Source organism: Diadema antillarum, unplaced genomic scaffold (genome assembly GCF_040938485.1).
Source record: "Diadema antillarum isolate AM-2024a unplaced genomic scaffold, OU_Dant_1.0 seq00000763_RagTag, whole genome shotgun sequence".
NCBI lineage: Eukaryota > Metazoa > Echinodermata > Echinoidea > Diadematoida > Diadematidae > Diadema > Diadema antillarum.
Window position 1 is genome coordinate 220,098 of NW_027271653.1, and position 25,382 is coordinate 245,479.

A 25,382-nucleotide genomic window follows, 5' to 3' on the forward strand; every position below is an offset into this window, starting at 1 on the left:
TGTAATAGCAGAGTTAACTAGTGAAGCACTCTGAGAGTGCAGACCTCTTCCAAGCAGCTTATTTCCACCATTGATCTTGTTCTTCCATAGAAATCAGTCATTTCCACCCATACCTGCATGCTGAAAATTGCCTGAATTCTGATGTTCCATGTAAGCCTTTTGTTATATCATCAACTGCGTGGTACGCTTTGCCCTAGCAGAAACTAGACCCATTTTAGTGCACGTATGCAAACCTCAAAAAATGCACCGCTTGATCTCCCAAGGTCATTGACCCAACCTGCCAAAATTTTTAAAAATCCTTCATAAAAATCCATAAAATTCCTGGGATCACCACCAAAGTTTAATCATCTGCTACTTGTGTCGTTCTCAACCTTTCCTGGCAAGTTTCATCCATATCCGTTCACAACTTTTTGAGTTATTTTGCACACAGACAAATAAATGAACCAACCATGCAACCAACAAACAAACAAAAAAACACAGATGAAAAGATAAACTCCTCCCTTGGCGGAGGTAATAGCCATATTCAGACATATTTCTAGTCGGAGTAAAATCTTATGGCACAGCAATTAAAATTATTCCAGTTGATACTTATCTTACCACTACCCTGTGTGCACACAACGGTCATGGAAAGAAACTCTGACCAATTTGCCACTGCCTTTGTGGCTATCACCGTTGAGGGTCGGTGTAACTTCTGGAAGTGGTAGTGCTGCACACGTTGACCCTACAATTGTTTTTAACAGTGGCATTTGTCTTCTCCATTCTTGTTCATGAGAATTTCTGAGTGCTAGCTTCTTCATCATGATTGGCTAGGTTAGAATTGTACTGCACGTGCATACTTGCAATATGCCAACATTGCGATTTGACCCTGAGAAGTTTTACTAAGGTCGTAAGGTTTGTATGATCATAGATACTCCGAGGGCTTGTCCGCACGAGCAATTTACTCCGACCTGCTAGTCATGGTAGCAAGATACTCCTGAAAAAAATGCAGGAGTATCTTGGTCGGAGGAAGAGGTCATGGTATTGTTCCCCCGACTGGAGGAAGTTACCACGACCTTGTTCAGACGGGCACTACTCTGACCTTTCCTCCGTCCTTCCTCCGACCAAGCCTCCTCGGACTCTACCTCCGCAGTTACTCCAACCAAATTTGCCTTCGTCTGAAGTAAGGACAAATTTTATCCAAGGTTTACCCCCAGGGACAAGATGTTTTGCTCACCTATCAAAGGAGAGGGTTTGCTACCTCAAGGGAATTGTGAAGGAGATCCTTTATCCCTTTCAAAGATGCACATTATTTCTGAGAGGTCCAAATGTTTTTGCTGGAACGACTCTTTCATGATGCCTGAAATACTAAAGTCAGTATGGGCAGGAAATAATCGCTTGAGTTGTTTGCTTCTGGCAGACCCTTCTCATATTGTGTTCATTGGCTCATCAAATTCTGTTTGATGTCAAAACAGAAACAAAAACAAAACAAATGAGATAGAGTCCCATTATTTTTATATTTTCTTGGAAGCAAATTTCACATGAATTGCAATACAAAATTGTATGTGCAAAGATAAACTGTTATTTATGAGAAACAAAGGACTAACAACTTGTTTAATAGCTCTTTAAATTTGTCATATCCATCCTAATGCATTGATCTGAGCAATGAAGAAATCATAAATCATAATACACTCCAGTTCTATTTATGCTACCAAATAGTATGATTGTTTTCATGTGTAGTAGGTACTGAACCAGCTTTTGTTTTCTGTTAATTTGTGGATTCGTGCATTGGTCTAGATATGCAGTGCGGCAATCTTGACCCATCACCAAAAATTTGTCAGTGGTTTACAAATGTATAAGACTGAACATGTGTACACAATACCTGAACCCCCTTTTGGTATTACATATTACTACCCATACGAGGTAGTTTTGCGGGGCAATTGCAGTTGGTATTTTGCTCGGTCGTCAAGGTCAGCAGGTGATATTAGTGCATATCACCCTCCATCCGGGTCTCGCCATTCACTTTATGCAAACATTGCGGTCAATCACAAAGAGGAGACATTCACAAATCTGCGACACACATCGCTCGCGGAGAGGTTTTGCGATGCAAATTCCCATACGTTAGCACGTAAAAAATGAGGATGGTCGCTGCGACTGTGTGAGCGCGCGGCATACCTGATTGTGCATGGGGTTGTGTGCAAGCATGTGGGCGTAGTTGAGCACAGTGGGGTAGGGTTCGACCTGACGCCGAGTGGATTTGTTACCGTAAATTGGGAAGTTTACATTGTAAATTGTAATGTAACTGCTCGAAGATGCCTGAAATACCTGAAAATGGGTAATAATAATAATATGGACTGTCCTTTTGGGGATACAACATTCATTGCCCTCACTAGAATAGTATTGCCCTTGTCTTCGACTTGGGCAATACAATTCTAGTTCAGGCAATAAATGTTGTATCCCCCTCAAGGCCAATCCATATTACTAGTATATTAATATGTGTCTTCATGTTTACATTGTACATGGACTGAAGTCGTAAATTTTTTTTAGACGCCAAGAATAATTTTTTTTTCTTCTCCTCTGCAGTATTTATTTCTAGGATCCACCCAAGCCCCCTCTCCTTTACTTCTTTAATTTCAATTTTCTTCCTGTTCTTCTTCTTTTCTCTGTTTTCTCTCCCCCCCCCCCTCCCTCTCTCTCTCCCTTCTCTCAACATTGTCTCATCTCTCCTGGACTTACCTTTCCTTCGCGGGATCCATCCTTTCTCTATTGATTCCGCATTCCATAGTCCACATTGTTTCGCCGACTTCGTTCTTCTCTTGGCTTCATGAATCTCCACTTCTCTCTCCCATCTCCATGATTCTCCAACATTCAACTCCTCCCTCTTCCTCTTCCCTTCTATTTCATCTTTCCCCTTCTAACGATGTCCGAACATCTTACTTGATTCTCGCTCTATTCTTCCTTACCACTCTCTCTGTTCCTTTCTCTGCCGTCTCCACTAGTGCAACTTCGACTTCTAGCCCATCACTGTCCCCCACTCTTCATTTTTTGCCCTCCTTACAACCCCCATATGTCGCTTCCCTCTTCAATTCTCCTCTTTCTACGCTCTTCTTCTGCCAAACAACAATCCGGTTAAGGACTACATACACATGGTGTCACCACAAATCTTTCTCCCTCAAGAATAAAATCATTTATAACTGAAAGTGGTCACAGAATCGAAAAGTTGAATGGATTTGAAATTTTGCTTATTTGAAAGTGTTTAAGAATGTTTGTTATAATTATTTGTTGGAGTCAAAAGGGGCCTGAGCTTTCGATCCTGGCAGAATCTTCATCAGAGGCAAAATGACAAACAAGCAGGGAAGGCAATCACATATAGGACTTCACACAAGAACAGACAGGGACAGGCTGGGTACACAGAACAAAGAAAACAAAGGAGAGGGTGGGAGGTCATGGGCAAGGAGCCCAACAGGTAAAGGGAGGGGGATTAGAGCAGGAGGTGGACAGACAAAAGGCAGAGGAGGGGGACAGACAAAAGGTAGAGGAGGGTCAGTAATGATCATGAGGATCAAGGGGGGCAACCATTGAAGGAAAAGGATGAATAGGGAGGCAACATCAAAGAAGATAAGGAACACCAGAGGGATAAAGAAAGGGAAAGAGTGAAAAAGCAATTTTGATTATAATTAAGTAAATAATTATTTGTTGTTGATTTTTCCCAATGAAGCTTATCAGCATGTTGTTCAACTTTCAAATTATGTTTATAATTTTTATCTTAATAAGCAGAGCATTATATTTTTCGTTAAATGTGTGACTGTGTATGCAAGAGTTGAATGGCTGCATAAGATGAGTATGTGGGTTTATCTGTATAGACATGTGGATATGATGTGCACGTGTAGGTGTGTGTACCGGTATATTATGTGTATGCGTGTGTGTGCGTGTGTGTGTGCGTGTGTGTGCATATGTGTGCGTACGTGTACATTGATAACTATGGCTATCATTTGAAAGTAATATATTTTGTATAATGATTGGTATGAACTGTTTATCATTTTAATATGATGCTGTGTATTTGTTATGTTAATGTAATTGGTATTCGTCATCGTTGAAATGTTCATGCAGTATATGTTGTTTGATGTAATTGATATGTTTTTCAATGTGATGCATTATAATTTAGCCTTCGGGCTACTTCTTTGCATGTTTGTTTCAGTAAACCATTACCAAATCAAAATCAATTCAAATTCAAATTTGGCAGGACCGAGGGTGCGAAACCCAATGAGGAAACCGGCACAGAAGGATGTGATGTTGTAGAGCGCCCCCTGGCTGCTCACGCTGCACAAGAAGATGTCAGCGGGGCAAGAAGCGTGGAGAGCGATGAGGAAGACCTTCAACCAAAACGGAAGAGGAGGAAAGAAGGCTGCAAGGAGGATTGCGCCGGACAGCCGGCTTTCTTCTTCAGCATGCCGTCACACAGCGTGAAGGATACTGACTGTCCAAAGTAGGTTTTCTCATGTCACCTTTTTGCGGGGGGCTAGTTTCTTCGAAGGTTTCTTACTCAATCAGATCTCATTCTGACAGGGTTCAACTGTCTTGTTTTTGAAAACTTGGGAGCTCCTATACTGAGTAGAGACCTTGGCCTATTTACGAGGTACTATCATAGAAAGTCACATTCATAGCAGATTCTATGGCTTCTCCTAAAAATAAACCAAGGTGATTGGTTGTGTGTATGCCATCAAATATGTTTCCTTGCTCTTCACCATTCCATCTCAGAGGATACCTTTCTGCTGTTTGTTGCTGTGCAAAAAAAAAGTTTCTTATCATGTAGGTTGGTTATCCTGAAATGTACATATTCCCTATACACTGTACCTGTTTACCTTTCAATCGGAAAATGAAGTAGGGTTTGTTTATCGACAGACATTTGTTTTTCTGAAGGTCCGTACAGCCTAAAATGAAACGGGGTTTATATTTTCCGAAGGTTCGTTAGACCTAAACTGAAATAGGGTTCATTTTTCCAAAGATGTATTAATCAGAAACAAAATAAGGTTTGTCATTCTGAAGATTTCTTCTGCCAAAAACGAAGTGAGGTTTGTAGATCCAGAACCGAAATAAGGTTTGTTAATCCAAAAATGAAAAGAACATGCGTAACATTACAACAAACCTTTGAAATGCGACAAACCTTTCATCATTTTCGGATTATTGAACCATCAGAAGAACAAGCCTTTGGAATAATGAACTGTAATCTTTTGTTACTATTATCCATGTTTAATGTTTTATGTAGAGCTGATGAAAATGTCTTTCATTTTAATCCTTTGATGTTTATAAATAAGTGGGTGTTGTGGTTGTTGAACTTTCATAAGTTTCTTTTATTGCTGAACTGATTGTTGTAAAATGACAACACATTTTAGAATTATGGAGTTCCTGTTTGTCTCTGGATTGGGCTTTGTTTTGTTGTTAATTTCTGTCTTATGTCGTCGAATGAATTGACTGTGCATGCGTGCGAGTGGGATCTCATATTAACGAACAACGGAGATTACGAAAAATGATAATGATTCAGTATGAGATAGGCAGTGAAAAATTTGGATGTGCCAGATAAAGTTTAGATGCAGGTAAGTGTGTTTGGGAATAGGTATTTGAGCACAATATATCAATTCAAAGCAATGTGTGATTTACTTTCTTTTTTAACTTTAAAAATTCTTTTTGAATAGACTTTCAAAATATGGACTCACAGTCAAACTTTGTCAATACTTCAAAGTGTTGACATTTTTTTAGTTTCTTCGCAGTGTCCTCAGATTTCATGCCTACAGCTTTATTATGCTAATCTTGCGATGATGAGTCGCAAGTCAGGTTGTTCCTTGGGTAGAGACTTACAGGATGGCAAACATTAACGATTACTATATGCTAATTTCTTTACGGGCTCTTCAGGATCAGCCACCTGATCAACTGTCTCCAGGAGAAGGGTTTCCGGGCTAGCCGCACCCACTTCGATCCACAGGGTGTGAGGACGGATGCAGGACTGGCCGAGTTCCAAGCCATCTTGAGGGAAATCTCTTCTCCCACCCAAAAGTGATGTCTTGGACGAAGAAATTTTGATGATGAGAATAGAAATATATGTTCCTTTGAGAGCACACAGCTCAAAACCTATAGAAAATTGCTGATTGTTATTCTCTGTAATGGACAAATATATGTCATTTGGGTCAATTGACTCAATTTTTTAAATATTTGGCTTATATACATGAGAGACTATTCTTTTCTCAACCTACTTTTAAGATTGGATGGCTTAAATCAAGAACAGAAGTGAAGATATTAGTAAAGTTTTAAACAGGTGCTGCTTTCACTTGGAAATATGTTATATTTTCAATCAAACTTCTGCACTGCACGCCTGAGTGACCCTAGTCTTTAAATTCTCTTTTTTCCATCTCTATGAAATTGAACCATCTAACTTTTTCATGTAAATATGCCTTCTCTTTTTTTTTTTTGATAATTGGGTTAGGATGGATCAATTTTTCTATTAAACTACAAGCGTTGTATGTAGAAAAGTGGCAACAAATTATTGTGGCCTTCCTTCTGTTTTGAGCTGGGCAGTCACATACAGTTTATACGTATTTTTGACTTTGTATTATCTTGTCATTGTACATGAAGTGCCAAAAATGCAATGTGCAGCACTCTTGTTCATTTGCACAGAACAGCTTGCCATGGTCATACCATATTCTATTTGCTGACAATTTCTAGTTGTTAGGAGTGGGGGGGGGGGGGGGGGGGAGGAGCGTTGCTTGGTCAGAGGCATTCACCTGCTTTCTGTTATGTCTGTGAGATGGGCCATTTCTTCAGGTTTGTGAGGAGTAGATTGGGATCTTTTGCGTGCATGAAGTATTGTAGATTTTTTGCCCCCCCCCCCCCCTTTGTCAGAGGAATAAACTGCTCTTTGCCCCTACAGAGAGTGTAGCTGGTAGATGGTCACATCCACCTCAACTGCACTTCTCCAATCATTCAAGCCAGACACCAATATGTTGACACTGAGTCGACCACGCAGAATAGTTCACATCAGCAAACTAGTACACGCCTGCAATTGGTATCTAGCAGCAACAAGCTGCCAGTGGCAACCCAAGCCGACTGACAAGAGAGCGTTCAACGGTATTGGGCTTGTTGAAACTATCGAGAAATACAGCTGGATGCATGACAAGAAGTCATCTCCAACGACACGTGACTGTAAGCAGTAAAAATACAACACCCTCTACGTGTGAAATTATGCAATGCGCCCAGGCCCTCGCTTCTGACGTCATACGTCTCTTACATCCCGGCCCCTTATGTGTGAACCTACGTGAACATATACCCAATCTATTATTCCTAATGCCTTTCAAACACACATCATACATCATGTGCCTTTAAATCTGACCAGCTATTAACACATCCTCTAATTATGATACTCATCAAACTTGGTACTTTCTGTAACAAACACATCTGCACACATGCGTCAATCTTATGAAATGAGCATGAGCCTTTCTTTCAACACCTTATGCGTCTAACAATGCAGATAACATCCAAAATATCAAGCTGCATCAAACAATGCATTTCTATAAATTCCTGTAAATACTAGTTGCATATAACATATCAAACAGAACACAAAATATAAACAAAGGAACTATCCTCCGAGAGGAAACCTCTCTCTGTCTGTCACACCAAACTGGAATAATTACTTGTACTGGTATTCCTTACCTTGTACTCATACAGTTTCACACACTGCGATTAATACAGATTCAACGTCATACACTAAATTGGATGCTACATGTACAGTATATTCCTTTTCTCTATATCTGACCAACAAATACGCTTTGGAGATAACTTCCCTGTTGTATGACCATATGACATCCTTACTACAGTAAACCTCGCATGAGTCAAAGCTCTCGGGACTGAAAAAAATGCGTCGACTGAAGTGAACTTCAACTCTCGCGAGAGTCTATTTTTTTTCGACTCACAGTTATGTACATGTATTATAGTACATTTGCAAGCGTGTGTGTGTGTGTGTGTGTGTGTGTGCGTGCGTGTATGTGTTTGCATTCAAATTTGTCTGTTCTTGAAGATAATGTTCTTATTTTGTTCTAAATTGAACATGGAATTTGTATCAATACTATAGTAGTTAAACATAGTTCTGAGAATGTCTGCGCTAATGTGGCGATGTGCATGTGCTATGTCTATGGTGCAACATAGGTAGCCATTGCTGGCAGACATTCTCTCAGCTGCGTGCTTTCATCTCTGTCAACCTACCCTGAGACAAACACTCTCGATCTCCCAGGCCCATCCCACCTCCATTGAACAAAACTATACAGCCAGCCGGGCACGCACACACAAGCTCCGCTCACTTGGCCTGTCACTAAAATAATAAAGCAGCGATTGGCTTGACCAAGGAGTTCTGGCTTGACATGGATAAAGTATGGATGTGCTGTGTGTATGGATAAAGTATGGATCAATGTGCTGTGTGTATATGTATACATGTGTATGTATTCGACATGCGTGCGGAGCGGTACGGTGTAAGATATTGAGTGTGCATGCGCAACATGCATACCTGCAGCAGGTCAGGGACGGGGTTCTGCGACATGCCGATTTTTTTGTTCTCCTCTAAATGTAATGAGAATGCCAGACAAATCTTCTTCGGCTCAAGTGATGTAAACAACGTGTATTTTGTACAAAAGGGACCGAATGTTTTACTTCGACACAGCCGAAATTCGACTCTCGTACTTCGGCTTATCCACATATTTCTTAGAGAAAATACATAGGGAAAAATTGGGACTTTTTATTTTGCTTCGAGTTAAGTGATTTTCGACTCACTCGACGTCGACTTATCCGAGGTTTACTGTATGTAATTGTATATTATGCACAATGCTCTGCAGAAACAATCAAAGTATGCACTTTGAATACCACTGCATGTTGTGATCGCTACAGTAGTCTTAAATCAGACCTCAAAATATCTTGTTAAGGTAGTCTTAAATCAGACCCCACAAGATCTTATACTACCAGAGTTATTACAATGCTAGTAGTCTTGCTCAGAGACCTCAATATTACAAAAACTTAGTCTTGACTTCAGACTCACATTTGACGATGCTAGTCTTTGCTGTCCAGACCCTACATATACCTAGTCTCAAATTCACCCCCTGAATCACCAACATTTTTTTAACTTAAGTGCTAGTCTTAATTTCAGACCTTACCCTTTCTACCTTTACATATAATCCAAATAATCAAAAGAGAAGGTATATCTTTACTCTCTCTCCTTTGCTATGATACAAATATACACGAATGATGAATCATACAGTGTCTAGACCAAAAAAGGGTGTTTTCCTCAACTCATTGTTATGAGTCATCCCTCAACTCTAACTTAAAGGAAGACATCATGCAGGATATGTATTTACTCATGAAATAATAACTTGCACCTTAACAACAAACATAATGTGAATGCTCTCAAATGTTCTCCAGAGCTGTTCAGAGTTTGTTGCTTCACGCATCGGTTAGTATCAATGTCCGACATTGCAGTCTAGTGTTCTCTCTACCTCTGGAAACTGCTCGCTTGTAAGCTCTGTCCACGATGTCAATCAAAACTGTGACTGAGGAAATCCCACTCGAAGATTAAATGCACTGAGGCGGCGCTTGGCTCGCACCTCTTTGTACTATTTCGCATGGAAATTCAATCTCACTACATCGTTATCATTCGCGCTGTAGTACTAATGACACACTTGGCATCTTGCAGATGATCAAAATCGCAATGAACCACTGAACATTGAGGCGGCACTTGGCTCGCACCTCAGATACTCCATAAGGCACGTATTAAGAAAATAACCAAAACTTCCTGCACCGACTTTTCCACACACTCCAGAAGACACAACTTGCTTATGGGTCGCGTCACCACTCCACCTGATGTCTTCACGTTTGCAGACCGCACCAGGCCATCTCCACCGACGTGGGTTCCCGTCACTCGTCCCATAGGCCACTTGTTCCTCGGTGTGACCTCCACAACCAGAACAATGTCACCTACTGCAATGTTTCTGGATGCACTGGTCCACTTCTGTCTCAGCTGCAAAGTCGGCAGATACTGCCTGATCCATCTCCGCCAGAAGAGGTCTGCCATATACTGCACCTGCTTCCAACGTTTGCGGCAGTACATGCCCTTCTCGTCAAACACACCAAGAGGCAGTGTGTTGTTAGGTCCCAGCAACAAGAGGTGGTTAGGTGTCAAGGTCTCAGGATCCGCCTTATCTGCAGATACCACAGTCAGTGGTCTACCGTTGATGATAGACTCAACTTTGCACATCAGTATAGCTAGGCTGTCATCGTACAGGCTCTGCTGCTTTTGCAAGGCATTCATTACCTTACGAATTGTCCGGATCTGGCATTCCCAACATCCTTCCATGTGTGATGCCGATGGTGGGTTAAACTTCCACTCAATTTCCCTCTGCAGGAGAAACTGATGGATGCATCGCTGATTCCACTGCTGGATCCCTTCTCGCAGCTCCCTGTCTGCGGCTACAAAATTAGTACCGTTATCAGACCAGATCACTTCTGGCCTACCTCTGCGTGCGATGAACCTCTCCAGGCCATTGATGAAAGCGTCTGTCTCCAAGGAGTGAAGCACTTCAATATGCACTGCCCTCACAGCTAGGCAGGTGAAAATGCACCCATATCTCTTCAACTGGTTTCTGCCCTGCTTGACATAGAACGGTCCAAAACAGTCCACTCCTACAAAGGTGAAGGGCGGCTTGCTGGGCGTGACTCTTTCACTCGGTAGATTACCCATCTTCTGGACACCAGGCTGGGCTCTTTGCCTTTTGCAAGTCTTCTCGCAAGACTTCTCTAACTGCTGCACGTGCACCCAAGATCCAACACCGCTCTCTGAGCAGTGACATCATGTGTTCCCTTCCTGAGTGACCACATTGCTTATGGTAGTAACGAATCAGCAGCTTCACAACATTGTGCTTCTTTGGGAGTATGACTGGATGCTTCAGCATCGTAGCAACAGTACTCTCTTGCAGCCGTCCACCTACACATAACAGTCCACACTCTGTCACTTCAGGGTCCAAGCGGGCCAGAGGGCTAGATTTGATGACCTTTGACCTACCATCTGTCTCATTCACTAAACGCCTGTACTCCTCACGGAAGCACTTCCTTTGAATGAAACGAAAAATGGCTTTCTCTGCTCCATCCATCTCCTTCACTGAGAGTGGCTTACTCATGTCAGCTGGGTCAAAGGCGACATCGTGACCTGCTTTCTGTCATAGAAAGCTTCCAACTCTCCTCAAATACGCCACAGCTTTCTTCACTCTTGTCCATGAAGAGTATCTACTGAGTAACTCATCAATCGTTGTTGCTGACTCAGCTTGGGTAGCAAAGACTGCCTCGCTCTTCATTTCTGGGTCGTTTTCACCATAGTTCCCAGTCACTTGGTGAATTGGCCATTCACCCTTTGGTTTCCACAGGAATTTGGGTCCCTGAATCCACCTGTCAGACAGTTCATCTGGTTTCAACCCAGGAGAGACATCAGCTGGGTCGAGATCTGTACTAACATGTCTCCACTGTCTTGGTTGTGAACCATCGTGTATCGTAGCTATCCCGTTTGCCACGAACGTACAAAACCGTTTGTCCACATTGCAAATGTAATGCAATACGATAGTGCTGTCAGTCCAAAAGATTGATTCAGACAGCGGTAACTCCAACTCCCTTCTGATCATTGCATCTAGGGTGACTGCAAGAGTCGCTGCCATCAGCTCCAGCCTGGGAATTGTCACTTTCTTCATGGTAGCCAATGTTGATCTCGCCATGACAATGTTGCAGCGGGCGTTTCCTCTGCTATCAACTGTGCGGAGATACGACACAACACCATACCCCCTTTCAGAGGCATCGCTGAAGTGATGAAGTTCATAGTCAGTCACTCCTTCCAGTTCTGCTGGATTAGGACACCTGCTGACTTTCACCTTACTCATTTCAGGCAGACATTCCTTCCATTTCAGCCATCTTTCACGATGCTCGGCTGGTATTGGGTCGTCGAATCCCAACTTCAAGGCAGTCAGTTCCCGTAGAAGCATCTTCACATTCATCACGAATGGAGCTGCAAATCCATAAGGATCATAGATGGAGGCAATTTTGCTCAGAATCCCTCTTCTCATCAGTGGTTTGCAACGTGGGGTTATCTGATACGTGAAACAGTCGTGCTCCGTATCCCACGTAACTCCAAGAGCTCTCTCCACAGGTAGGGCGTCATGGTCCAAATCTAAGCTAATGACAGTCTTGGCTCTCTGCTCTACTGACACCGCCTGGATTACACCTGGGCGGTTGCTGATCCATTTCATAAGCTTGAATCGATCCCCCTTTCTCTAAGAGGCGAGTCAGCTCATCTACTAGTTGTATTGCCTCTTCCTCAGTCTTGCTTGACACCAGGCAATCATCCACATAGAAATTCTGCTTGACAGACCATACTGCAGCTACAGAAAATTCCTCCTTGAACTCCTCAGGTGTGCGTCTCAAGGCATAGCTGCAACAACTCGGGCTCCATGTTCCTCCGAAGAGATGAACGCACATCCGGTATGTCCTGGGACTCTCACTCAAGTTTCCTTCTGGCCACCAAAGAAACCTGAGCGTGTCTCGTTCATCTGGAGGTACTCTCACTTGATGAAACATCTCCTTTATGTCTCCCATCACAGCTACTAGTTCTTGCCGAAACCTCAGCAACACACCCAAAAGGTTATTGGTCATATCTGGGCCTTGATGCACTACATCATTCAGTGCCTTCCCTTCACACTTCGAAGCACAGTCAAACACAATTCTCAGTTTGTCAGGCTTGTTGGGGCAAGTACCAAACAGGTCCTCGTGCGTTGGCGTCTTCATCTCGCACCTCTTCTGCATAGCCTTTCTCCAATAAGGCAGCTACTTCACAGCTGTACTTCTGGGGGTGCAGCTGTACATTACTCTGTAGTTTCTTTCGCAGAGACTCCAGTCGGCAGAGGGCGACATGTCGGTTGTCAGGTAGCTTAACTGGTTCCTCCTTGAAGGGAATGGGGAGCTCATAATGCCCATGACTCATGGAAATGGTGTCATTCCATACCTTCAGTACCCTTTTGTCATTGACTGACATGGCCTTCTCATTACTGCACAGGCTTTCAGTAGATTCCAAAGTCCAAAACCTCTTTACTTGTTCTTGAAGGGCTGTGTTCGAAATGAAATGTGCACACACATCTCCCATCTCTCCTGTCTTCAAGGGACCTTGAAGTGCCCATCCAAGGGCCGTCTTGGTGGCATATGGCTCTCCCGGTCCACCAGAGCGCACCTCTAATGGCATCACCGCCTCCGGAACATCTTGACCGATGAGGAGCTCAACATTGACAGGATGCACACAAGGAAAATCCAAGTCAGAGAGGTGTCTGTAGGCGTTGACATCCTCAGCTTTTGTGATGTTTGCTGTGCTGATGTTCATAGACTTCCTTGTGAAGACAGTCGGTAGATCTACAGCATTCGACGTGTCTGGATTTCGTACCACCAGACTTATTACCATGGTCTCCACTTGGTTGCGGGCCTTCTCGAGTGTTGACATCGCCAGCACCTGTTTCTTGCCTGTAGCCCCAAGCTGCATCGCAAGCTCTTGACTTCCAAAACTCCCAATACCTCAAGGGTTTCCATCAAACTTCATCAGCTGCACTTTGAGGGAGCCAAAGGGTATCAACCAGCTGCTGTTGACCTTGTTGCAGCATCTGAATAGCAGACAAATTCGTTACTCCACCAACTGGGTAAGGCAATGTGTCATCGCCTCTTCCTTTCGCATCTGGAGATTCAACAGGCGTACTTGACGCTTCAGCCTGCTGGTATATATCCTCCGCTTTAGCGATGTGAAGCTCAGTTCTCACCTTCAGTTGATTCTTTCGCTGCTTCAACTGGAGTTCCTGCAACTCCAGTAACTGCTGCTCCTCCAGGGCAGCTGCTTCTGCCTCCAATGCAGCTCTCCTGGCCATGGCTTTCAGTCGTGATGAAGTGGAGCTCGCCTTGCTGCCACACTGACTCACTGAGTCCTCTGGACGTACGTCATTAGGCTGGACACCACCACCTGAGGGTTGCGGGCTCCTCTCCTCACCACCATCCATGTCATTCATCTTGGATGACTTCAACTCCAAGCTTTCATTGAACTGTGTGTAGCTGGTAGATGGTCACATCCACCTCAACTGCACTGCATTTCTCCAATCATTCAAGCCAGACACCAATATGTTGACACCGAGTCGACCACGCAGAATAGTTCACATCAGCAAACTAGTACACGCCTGCAATTGGTATCAAGCAGCAACAAACTGCTAGTGGCAACCCAAGCCGACTGGCAAGAGAGCGTTCAACGGCATTGGGCTTGTTGAAACTATCGAGAAATACAGCTAGATGCACGACAAGAAGTCATCTCCAACAACATGTGACGGTAAGCAGTAAAAATACAACGCCCTCTACGTGTAAAATTATGAAATGCGCCCAGGCCCTCGCTTCTGACATCATACGTCTCTCACAGAGAGGGAATGACTGTGATAGTTATGTTCAGACATTGACCCTTAACTTCAAATTTAGCTAACTTTGAGGATAAGCTCATAGTTAATCCATTGAGGACGAGTCCCGAGTATACTCGGGTAAGTGTCCATAAGAAATGCGTGTTGTAGCGAACTCAGCCCATCCTCAATGAGTTAATTACCGCGTAGATGCACTTGAAGGTACAATGTAAGCGAGCTTGAAGTTCACTCGATGATAAGAACCACAAAATTTCTCAAGGTTCACGTTCTATCCATGAGCTGCGGGGAGTCCTCACTACTCCAAGTTAAGCATTGGGTGGACATAAGATCAACCACACTTAAAGGAAAGAGTGACCTGTGTGTGACCCGCCATTCCTGTTCTGGGGTCATCACGAACTTCCAGTTCTGTGGCTTAATCATCAAGGGGGAATCACACGTATACATGTAATTGCGAGGGCAGGAGCTTCATCGATGATAAGCTACCTTGGAGTATAAGCTTCGTCGTGTGGACACGGCTCAAAGTTAAGGACACACGAGCTCATTCTGGAAGTTAGCTTGGTAACTTAAAGTTAACCCACTTGGGACAAGTCCTGAATAATATGTGACCCTGTATCACAAAACCAATAAAAAGTCGCCAGACATGGATTTTTAGTTAAGGGCAAATTCTGAAAGAGCAGACTATAAGCTTTACATGTTATTTAAGATACAGCGGGGAATGGTGGGGATATCAGCCAATAAGTACATCACATATTTGCCAAAAAGGAAAACAAGGAGGAAAAATGACATGCAAATTCAAATACCATTCGCAAGAACGGATACATATAAGAATTCGTTTTTTGTAAGGACTCCCATGGCATGGAATAAATTAGAAAATGATATAGTTAAGGTATCATCGTCAGAGAGCTTCAAGGGGGCACTTACAGCATAACCACGCAAGTGTATTCAACACCAAAGTCAGCGATATGCAGTGTGCTGCCCTGCTGGCTATAACTTTCAGAAGGTTCAGAAGGTTTACAATTACATTGTATGTATAACTCAATTCAAATTACATTGCATAGAAGTAATTCTTACATCGCCACTGCAGCTGCGTCTTCAGAAGAATTACTTCTATATAAATTGGGCCAAATTTTTTTTTTTTTTTTATGTATGCTTTTATACTCGTCATTGTATTATGACGTAATACTACACTGTTGCCAGGATGCACGCTGGGTGCTAGGATGCCCCCAGCATCTATGCGTTAAAGCGCACATCCTTGGTATTTGATAACACGGTTGCAATATTGTTATGGCTTCATTGTTGTTGTTCTCTCAGTATCAACACTGGAGAAAGAGCGAATCGCTCAAAAATTTGTGTGCAGAAATAAACTGTTGGTGAATACAGCATGAACTTTGTTCCAGTTTTGTTTTTTATTCTATGTATGTATATATATATATATATATATATATATATATATTGTAGTTGCTCCGCGTATTGGCAGTACTAGAAATAGCAATAATAATGTCACAACAGAGGAATGCATTAAATGCCAATCTTGATTTTAATTAAAAATCCGAGTTTTCGGCGGTCCTCCCCCTTCGTCAGGGATGACAGTGCGAATGAATTTTCACAGTGTTATTCATATCAAGATTGGCATTTAACTCATTCCTCTGTTGTGACATTATTATTGCTATATATATATATACATGTATATAGATAGATACAGGTATGCATGTAGATAAAGTGTGATGCAGGGCATGTACCATGTAACGATGCAGTGTTACCTCTTCTTTAATAGGCATACATTGTATATAATGAGAAGTCGGAAGGAGTGGTGGGGATAGCTATAGATTTCAATAGGTATAAATAGCTGCAACCTTTCAGTCCGTCAGTGGACCTTTATCAGAACTGCCTTACAGACAAGATAAAGCAAGTCATCACCCCTTACAGCATCACTCTGCTTAAAACATTTCTTCTGGGATGTGAGAGCTACAACCAGTGTGAAATACACTTGAAATCATGAACTCGGGTTAGCTTTGAAAAGAAACATGATTATCCTGTACCTTAATATCACACACTTATAGTTAGCATAATATACATAATATCCTAATCATAATTAGGGAGCTTTAGATTTGATCGCGACGGGACATTCAGAGGGAAAAAAAAATCAACTTCTGAACATGCGCAAAATCGCTTATCAGACGCGATCTATAACTTGCGTCGTTTTAAGATTTTCACCACGTGTTCTTAGCTATTTTTCCGTCCGCTCGATTCACGACGTAGAGAGCTCCTTCAGTACTTGACGCACCGATCATATGGGAGCGCCATTTTATTTTTTTTTTATCGGTTGGGTTCTAGCGTAATCTAAAGCTACTTTTCAGCACGACGCAATGGGAGAGGAGAACGTCCAACGCACTCGTCTCGAGCGTCCGCGCCGCAAATCTAAAGCTCTCTTATCCAGCCCTGATGAAGGTCCATTGACGGACCGAAAGCTCGGCGGCCATTAAACCTGTTGAAATCTATAGCTACGCCTACCGCTCCTCCCAGCTTCCCATTACATATAAAAAATGCAGTATATATATGAATACAGTATGTCAAATAAAGATACAATCAGCCTTTTTGCATTAATAACTTTCAAAGTTATGAAACAATCTTAGGGCTATTTCAGGGTATTAACTTTTTTTGTAGGTAATACATGTATTACCGACATCTTGCAGAAAACCCCATTCCATTTGGTTCAGTGGTCATTGAGAAACGTGGATCTTCAAAATGCATGTCGTGTACGTGTGTTCATTCAAATTTCTCCCAAGTAGATAGATAGATAGATAGACATAGATAGATACATGCAGATAGATATAATAGATAGATAGAATGATAGATAGATGCTATTGGCATTACTATGAATGAAAATTATAGTTTGCTCAGTATACTGACAGGGCAGAGGACAAATGAATTCAAATTTTGCGCATAACATCAATATGTGAGTACAAAGTGTGAAAATATGTAGGTATTGCCGTCATGATCATCTTCATGCAAGAAGAGAGAGAGAGAAGGAAAACAAACACAAAAAGGAAAAAGATCTCAATCCAGTCTTCAATGAATTAATAATTTCATTTCTTTCATCATTCATTTTTCACTCCTACCTCATGTTTGCAAAACTCAGAAAATCTGCATCCTTGTTGACGTAATTCATTTTTCATTTCTTTAGTTGAAAATGAAAAGAAACAGGAGTCACTTTTTGAAAGAGATTTTTGTGAAAGAACACCATGAACAACTCAACTTGGTATAAAGGCATGAAGACAATGGGTCTCCTTACAAGACATACAGGGGAAATCTAGTCGAAATATAAGTTAGTCTGATGAAAAAGAGTAAAATCTTACGAGTTCAAGAGTACAGATTTGACTGAAATCTGATGGAAAATAAGGAAGTTATGACATTTTGAAGATTTGCTAAGTTCTTCAAAATAATTCTTCTACAGTCGAAATAAAATATATGCAAATGAGTGAGCTAACCATATCATAACCTCATATTTTTCCATTGATTCTGTACAACAAAATAACGAAAATTCAATGTTTCTGCCACTGAAGTATGAAAAATGACATTAATCCTGTTTGAATAACTCCAGAATAGTAATCAGTTGGATATACCAGGATTTGAGCCTAGGGGATAATTTGCGTTTGAATGAAAAACTGAATATTTCAAAATTGTATGCACAAACTGTATGGCAAGTTGTGAGATTATGACATGCACACTTTGCCATTTGCATAATTATTCATATTGACCGTTCAAGAACTGCATGTCGCCTGAAAAATTAGCGAAACTTCAAAATGTCATAATTTCCTTATTTTTCATCTGATTTCAGTCAAAATATTTACCGTTGAACTCGTAAGATTTTACCCTTTTTTATCAGACTAACTTATATTTGGACTGTTTATGTTTATTTCTGCACACTAAACCGTGTGCAGAAATAAACTGTTGGTGAATACAGCATGAACTTTGTTCCAATTTTGTTTTTTATCTCATTATCTTGCCAACACGTGGACAACCTACTCAATATATATAATATATATATATATATATATATATATATATATATACATATATATATGTATATGTATATATATATATATATATATGTATATATATGAAGAGTTTGTTCGCAAAAACCGATAAGTCCATTTTTGAAGATTTTGAAGTACGGTCTCTGTCATAAAGTACAAAATAATACCTTTTAAATGATATATTGGTCACTACATATAGAGGTACATTTTTGAAGTTATGGTCAAAAGAAGCTAAACATTTCTTATTATTCTCTTTATTTTTCTTGACCTTTAATCGCAAATATCTCCATTTGGCAAATATTGACTTATCGGTTTTTGCGAACAAACTCTTCATATATATATATATATATATATATATATATATGTATATATATATTATATATATATATATATATATATATATATATATATATATATGTAAGGGTCCACGGTCGAATACACGTCTGAAAAGGAGGTATCTTAAGGGGAATTCGTCCCAAAGGGGATATTTTTGATTCCTCTTGGTTTTGTTTTTCAATGCCTTATCATTGATCTGCATGATGCGTCAGGACTACTCCACAGTAGGGCACAAATGGCATAGTGTGTATAGATTGAGGACTGTGCCGTCAGTACAATTTAGGGGAGATTGGCAGGCTGGGATGCGAAAAATGGGTGTATGTATTGGATGTGCATAGAAAACGGGTCATTAGGAGATTTGGGTATATCTGCATTTTTCTATAAAAAAGGTGTATTTTCTCATTAAACATACAGAAATTAGTGGTATAAGATGTATTTTTGTGCTCTCAGCAGTTCAATTCTGCATTGAGCCCGTAATATTAATGCATATTATTTCTTTCAAAAAGGGCAATATTTGCATTTTTTTCTGAATATTTTCATGCTTTTATTCAAAACTCCCCCAAACTATCATTTATTCCGCATTTCCCCTTATGGCTAGAAATAGCTTTATGTATATATATATTTTTTTTTTCTTTTTCCTTTGTACCTTGATAATTTAGTTTTTATATAGTTTCGTCGTTATTACTTTGTGTCCTATCTCCATTGAATGCATATCAAATTTACACTGGTATATTTTCTTGGAACCTGCGTTTACAAGCTTTGCTTTTGCGGTTCCATCATATTTCGCAAGTTATAGAGAATTGTCTTATGTACATTATATACGCTGACACACTTCCTGTCCATGACCCGATTTATAACATATTTTGTATCTTGCTTGGTTTGTATTCTTTTTTAATGTATTTCGATGAAATGTATCTCAAGTGAAATATGAAAATAAATATGCTGGAACTGTTTACTGTGTCTCGAGTGTAAGACCGGTGCAGTTTCAGTTATTCAATACAATTCAATATAATTATACATAAATATATATATATATATATATATATATATATATATATATATATATATATATGTGTGTATATATATATTCATATATATACACACACACACACATATATATATATGAAGAGTTTGTTTGCAAAAACCGATAAGTCCATATATTTGCCAAATGGAGATATTTGCGATGAAAGGTCAAGAAAAATAAAGAGAATAATAAGAAAAATTTTGCTACTTTTAACCATAACTTCAAAAATGTACCTTTATATTATGTAGTGACCAATATATCACTTAAAAGGTATAATTTTGTACTTTATGACAGAGACCGTACTTCAAAATCTTCAAAAATGGACTTATCGGTGTTTGCGAACAAACTCTTCATATATATATATATATATATATATATATATACATATATATATATTATACATATATACGTACATACATACATATTTACACACACACACACACACACATACAGAGAGATGAGGAGGGAAGAGAGAGGTGGGGTGAAACGGAGTTGGTGATGTGGGAGTGGGACGATGCAAGACCAGGGCCCCGTTTCATACAAAGTTGATATGATAGCACCTCTTGCTGGGATGGTAATTGTCATGGTAACAACAAGAATCCAGCTTCCTGATTGGCTGTTGCTATTGGAAGTTGCCATTCCAGCATCCTAACATCTTATATGAAATGGGGCCCAGGTGTGATTGCTCGACGGCGTCCCAGAAAACCAGGCCACTGCATATTATAATTGTGGGGATACGCAACGCGGTGTTACCAGCGCCGTGGGGTACACGAGGATGCGACGTCAGTTGCCAGTATCACATCATCTACACAAAGCCGAGAGCTGTGGTGTGCAATTCCAGAGAGAGAGAGAGAGAGAGAGAGAGAGAAAGAGAGAGAGAGAAGCGCCGCAACAAAGGCAGTAAAACATGTCTCGTTTAAAATTAAGTGATAGGATTACCACAAGTTGTAATGTAACGCCTTACCCCTTCATAACAAAAAGGAAATAATGAACGGATAAACTGATAGGTAATTGAATTGGTTAATCAATCAATTTATTTATGATAGATTAATTACAATGTAAAAACAGTGACACGCGCGTCTTAGTCGTTGATTATCAAAATATTTAAAGGTGACATTCTTTGAATTAATTAAAAGATACATATACTGTATATGAATTATACTCCTACAAAATGACGGTGCATACTTTCATTACCAATCAATGGATTATTGTATTCTACATTATCGCTATCAAAACGATAATTTGTTGTGTTGTCGCCATTATCATTTGCGATAGAACGAAAAACTAAATGACGGAACAATACACTTTACCGTTACTCATAAAGCCTGCTTTATACACACGGGAACAAGTTTAGTTTGTCGGTTCGCTAGGCATTGACGTCTCTTCGATACTTACCAGAATAAACAGTTTGTAAGTCCATTGCTTTGTCTCAAAGAAAGCCCCAAGCCTTTGCTGGTCAAAAGACAGGATTACGTCGGACATATCCTGTGGGCCGTTAGGCCTACATTGCAGAGGGTCAATTATAGTTCAGAGACCTGGTAAAAGACGACGTACCTTGCCGAGGAGAATTTCAAAAGTGACAAGTCCAACCAAAAAACAAGCCACAAATGTAACAAAAGATGTTATGCCCTATTTTCTTGGACTCCTTGCGGCAAAGAGTGCAAAGTGCGAGGAGGGAAAAAACACACGAAAGATAGCATATTTATCCTGGTTGTAGTATCGTTCTGTGCTCTTGCAAAATTATCCCATTGCCTACGGAAATGGCGTGTGATATTTGTCAGAGCTACCATGATTACCGCACCTCGGACACAACAGGTTAATCCCGCTATGATGTAACCCGATGTCCCCGTTCTATCGACCGATAAACAAACACGCGAGGAATTATAGAAAAACGGCCTTGCATTGTGTAAGGGGGAAATATTGGGAAAGTTTACGGCGATTACTTGAGCACTGCCAGCTGTTACCCAGTTTCTATATATATATAAATAACGCAACAATAATAGACTGATGAGAAAAGAAGAGAAAGTTTAAGAGAAAAAAAAAGTGCAGAAAAAATGCCCAGCAATGTTTACATTGTTCGATTTATTCCGGTTATATCATTTCGGCTATCAGGTTGGTTATGCAAGTGTGAATTCCAGAAAAAAAAAGCACCGATTGTTATGACATGTTCTTTTCTGATTGTATGGCCTTCATACCGATATTGACGTTGACTCGAACGCGGAGTGCAGTTTTCCAAAGTCCATACATATGGGGGCACTGCATGGGCTGATTAGACCATTGGGAATAGCATACTTCGATGTACCTTTGCAAACAAAACGGGCATTTCATTGAATGAGAAGGCTTCCACCTGAAGTCACTGAAAGTTATGTCCCACCAGTGGTAGCTGTATTGTGATGAATGACTTGCTCTATTAATTAGGTGATACGCTATCAGCGTATCACCTATTGTGATTGTCAAAATCTCTCTTTATTAGGTGATACGCTTTTAGCGTATCACCTATTGTGTTTGTCAAAATCTTCCTTTCTTTCTTTTTATTCTTCTTTCTTTCTGGCACATTTTGTGTCGTGAATATCTCAACATTGACATGACGGAATAACATGACATTTTCAGTCAACATGTCTCATGACAATATCTAGCCACAATAAGGTTTTCATGACAGTAACATATCTATGACGTCATCTAGGCGCCATTTTGTGATTTTCGGACCATGTCACATGATCGATCATAACTTCATAACTAAAGGTCATTTCTGTATCATTTTCGTTGGACATAAAGTTCAGGTCACGCTCTATCTTACTTTTTAATGCTAATTACCCAGGACATCATTACGCGCGCATTAGCGCGCGTCAAAGTTTTTAAATGCTTAAAACGACTTCCCAATGGGAAATCTCGAAGTTTCAGACAATTTTAAGCGTTCCGCGCGTTCGCGTCCGTCCGCGCATTTCCGCGCGCAGTGCGCGTAAGCAACATGAAAATGCACATTTTTTGACAGATTTGGATTCCTGATACATTAAGTAACAATATCCATTGATTTCCGATCAATTTCGACCTATAACAAAGGAATGCGCTGGCGTCAAAGTTGAAATTTCGTGTTCGCGTCTATGTGGAAATATAGCGAAAAACATGTCTTTGTTTATTTCGCCATAGCTCTTTAAAACGTCAGGTGACCCTATGTTTTTATTGCATATTACAAAAGCATATGAATTGAAAATAACGTTTCAAGTATCAATATTTCCCTAAATACATTATGACGTCATCATATCATCATCTGAAATCAAAAAAGTGGAATTAATTTTTTTGAGGTACTGTTTCTGACATTCATTTGCTCGTATCTCTGTTGTTTAAGCTCAATATTATCCCAAATTCAGATATGTTGTACTTTGAACATTTGCCTTTTAAGTCCAAGTCATGGTTTTGAAATTTGATGACGTCATCATACCTTAAATTGTGATTAAAGGTAAAGATGCAAAATCGGACAAGTTTACGTGTTATGTCTATGGGAGGTGATTTTTTTTAAAACCATGCATTGACTTGACAACGTTTAAGCACCTTTATCTCAGCTGATTTTGCTTCATTTCCTCTGAAACTTAAGTATGTTGTAGCTGAGACAATAAGCTTCAGTAATCATGCATTTTATTTTTCGAAATCTCATCATCAGGTTGAGAATTTTGCAGTTTAAAACTGAAAATGAGAATGGAATGTGGACAAAGCGATTCCCGATTCAGCTTTCACATACATAAGTTTACGTTCCTCATATTTTCTCGCCGAGACGTATGGCCGAGTGGTTAAAGGCGACGTCTCAGAGACGTGAGGTTGCGGGTTCGAACCCCACAAGATCACGAAACAAAATACTTAGCTATTTTACTTTTTTTCTTCGATTTTGTATTACATATTCGTCCATGTAGAAATCACGTTCGTATATAAACGCACCTATACGCACACACAGACACACAGACACACGCCATATCCCTCTTTTTTGTGTGTTGGAGACCACATTGCTTCGACTGCAGCAACATTTTGCAGGTTGACTTTGTCAAACCGATCATAGTATGTAATGACGACGACTGAGGTGTTGTACTTTGAACAATTGTCTTTCAAGACCATGTCATTGTTTTGTACTTTGATGACGTCATCACACTGAAAATTGTGATTAAAGGCAAGGTATCAAAACCAGCCGATTATAGGCTTTATGTCTACGGCGCGTATTTTTCCCAAGTTGCCAGAAATGGAATAGCGACATCAGTCGTTACAAGGCCGCATTTCCGTCTAGCAATGCAATACATGTTCACGCGGCCACGATTGTTGAGTGGGCATTGACTTTTTTCCCCTGTAATATCCATACATTTCTTTTTTGCCTTACCATTTCCGGGGATGTCCCGTGGCCGATTGGTTAGAGAAACGGTTTTGCATGCACGCTCAATATAACTTCAAGGTGCCTATATCACATTCTTTTCTTTGTCGATCACAGATGACCGACACCTGATGACCCCAAGCGTATCACCTAACTCGTCAGCGTGACGAGTTTCATATCTCGTTTTTTTTTATTCTTCTTTCTTTCTGGACAATTTTGTGTCGTCAATATCTCAACAATGACATTACGGAATGACATGAAATTTTCAGTCAACATGTCTCATAACAATATCTAGCCACAATAAGGTTTTCATGACAGTAACATATCTATGACGTCATCTAGGCGCCATTTTGTGATTTTCGGACCTTGTCACATGATCGATCATAACTTCATAACTAGATGTCATTTCTGCATCATTTTCGGTGGACATAAAGTTCAGGTCACGCTCTATCTTACTTTTTAACGCTAGTTACCCAGGTCTTCATTACGCGCGCCTACGCGCGCGTCAAAATTTTAAAAGGCTCAAAACGACTTCCCAATGGGAAATCTCGAAGTTTCAGACAATTTTAAGCGTTTCAAACATTTTCTCGCGTGCGCGTCCGTCCGCGCAATTTCACGCGCAGAGGGCGTAACCAACATGAAAATGCAATTTTTTTGACTGATTTGGATTCCTGATACTTTGAGTAACAATATCCACTGATTTCCGATCGATGTTGACCTATAACAAAGGAATGCACTGGCGTCAAAGTTGAAATTCCGCGCGCGCGTCTTTCTGCAAATATAGTGAAAAAACATGTCTTTGTTTATTTCGCCATAGCTCTTTAAATCGTCCGTTGACCCGATATTTCTATTGCATATTACAAAAGCATATGAATTGTAAATAACATTCCTAGTATCAATATTGCCAGGAAAACGCGATGAAGTGATCATATCGTCATTTTGAATAAAAAAAGTGGAATTGATTTTTTTGAGGTACTGTTTCTGACATTCATTTGCTCGTATCTCTGTTGTTTAAGCTCAATATTATCCCAAATTCACATATGTTGTCCTTTAAACATTTGCCTTTCAAGTCCATGTCATGGTTTTGAAATTTGATGACGTCATCATACTTTAAATTGTGATTAAAAGTAAAGATGCAAAATCGGACAAGTTTACGT

At 40.4% G+C, this 25,382-nt stretch overlaps 3 protein-coding genes across 3 annotated transcripts in view; 1 reads left to right on the plus strand and 2 right to left on the minus strand.

Annotated features, from left to right (window-relative positions):
• LOC139738652 (TRMT1-like protein) overlaps positions 1-6,601 on the plus strand; it is a 28,046-nt gene extending 21,445 nt beyond the window's left edge. The window contains exons 6-7 of the mRNA XM_071649267.1: positions 4,220-4,462; positions 5,887-6,601. Coding sequence (XP_071505368.1) covers positions 4,220-4,462; positions 5,887-6,031 — 388 coding nt within the window. The 3' untranslated portion in view covers positions 6,032-6,601. The remainder of the gene's footprint in view (positions 1-4,219; positions 4,463-5,886) is intronic.
• Positions 6,602-9,754: 3,153 nt separating this feature from the next.
• On the minus strand, positions 9,755-10,744 carry LOC139738653 (uncharacterized). The gene has a single exon (XM_071649268.1). It carries the CDS (start codon positions 10,742-10,744, stop codon positions 9,755-9,757), a length of 990 nt encoding a protein of 329 aa, XP_071505369.1.
• Positions 10,745-11,219: 475 nt separating this feature from the next.
• LOC139738654 (uncharacterized) lies at positions 11,220-12,293 on the minus strand. Its single transcript, XM_071649269.1, has one exon. It carries the CDS (start codon positions 12,291-12,293, stop codon positions 11,220-11,222), a length of 1,074 nt encoding a protein of 357 aa, XP_071505370.1.
• Between the last annotated feature and the right edge of the window lie 13,089 nt (positions 12,294-25,382).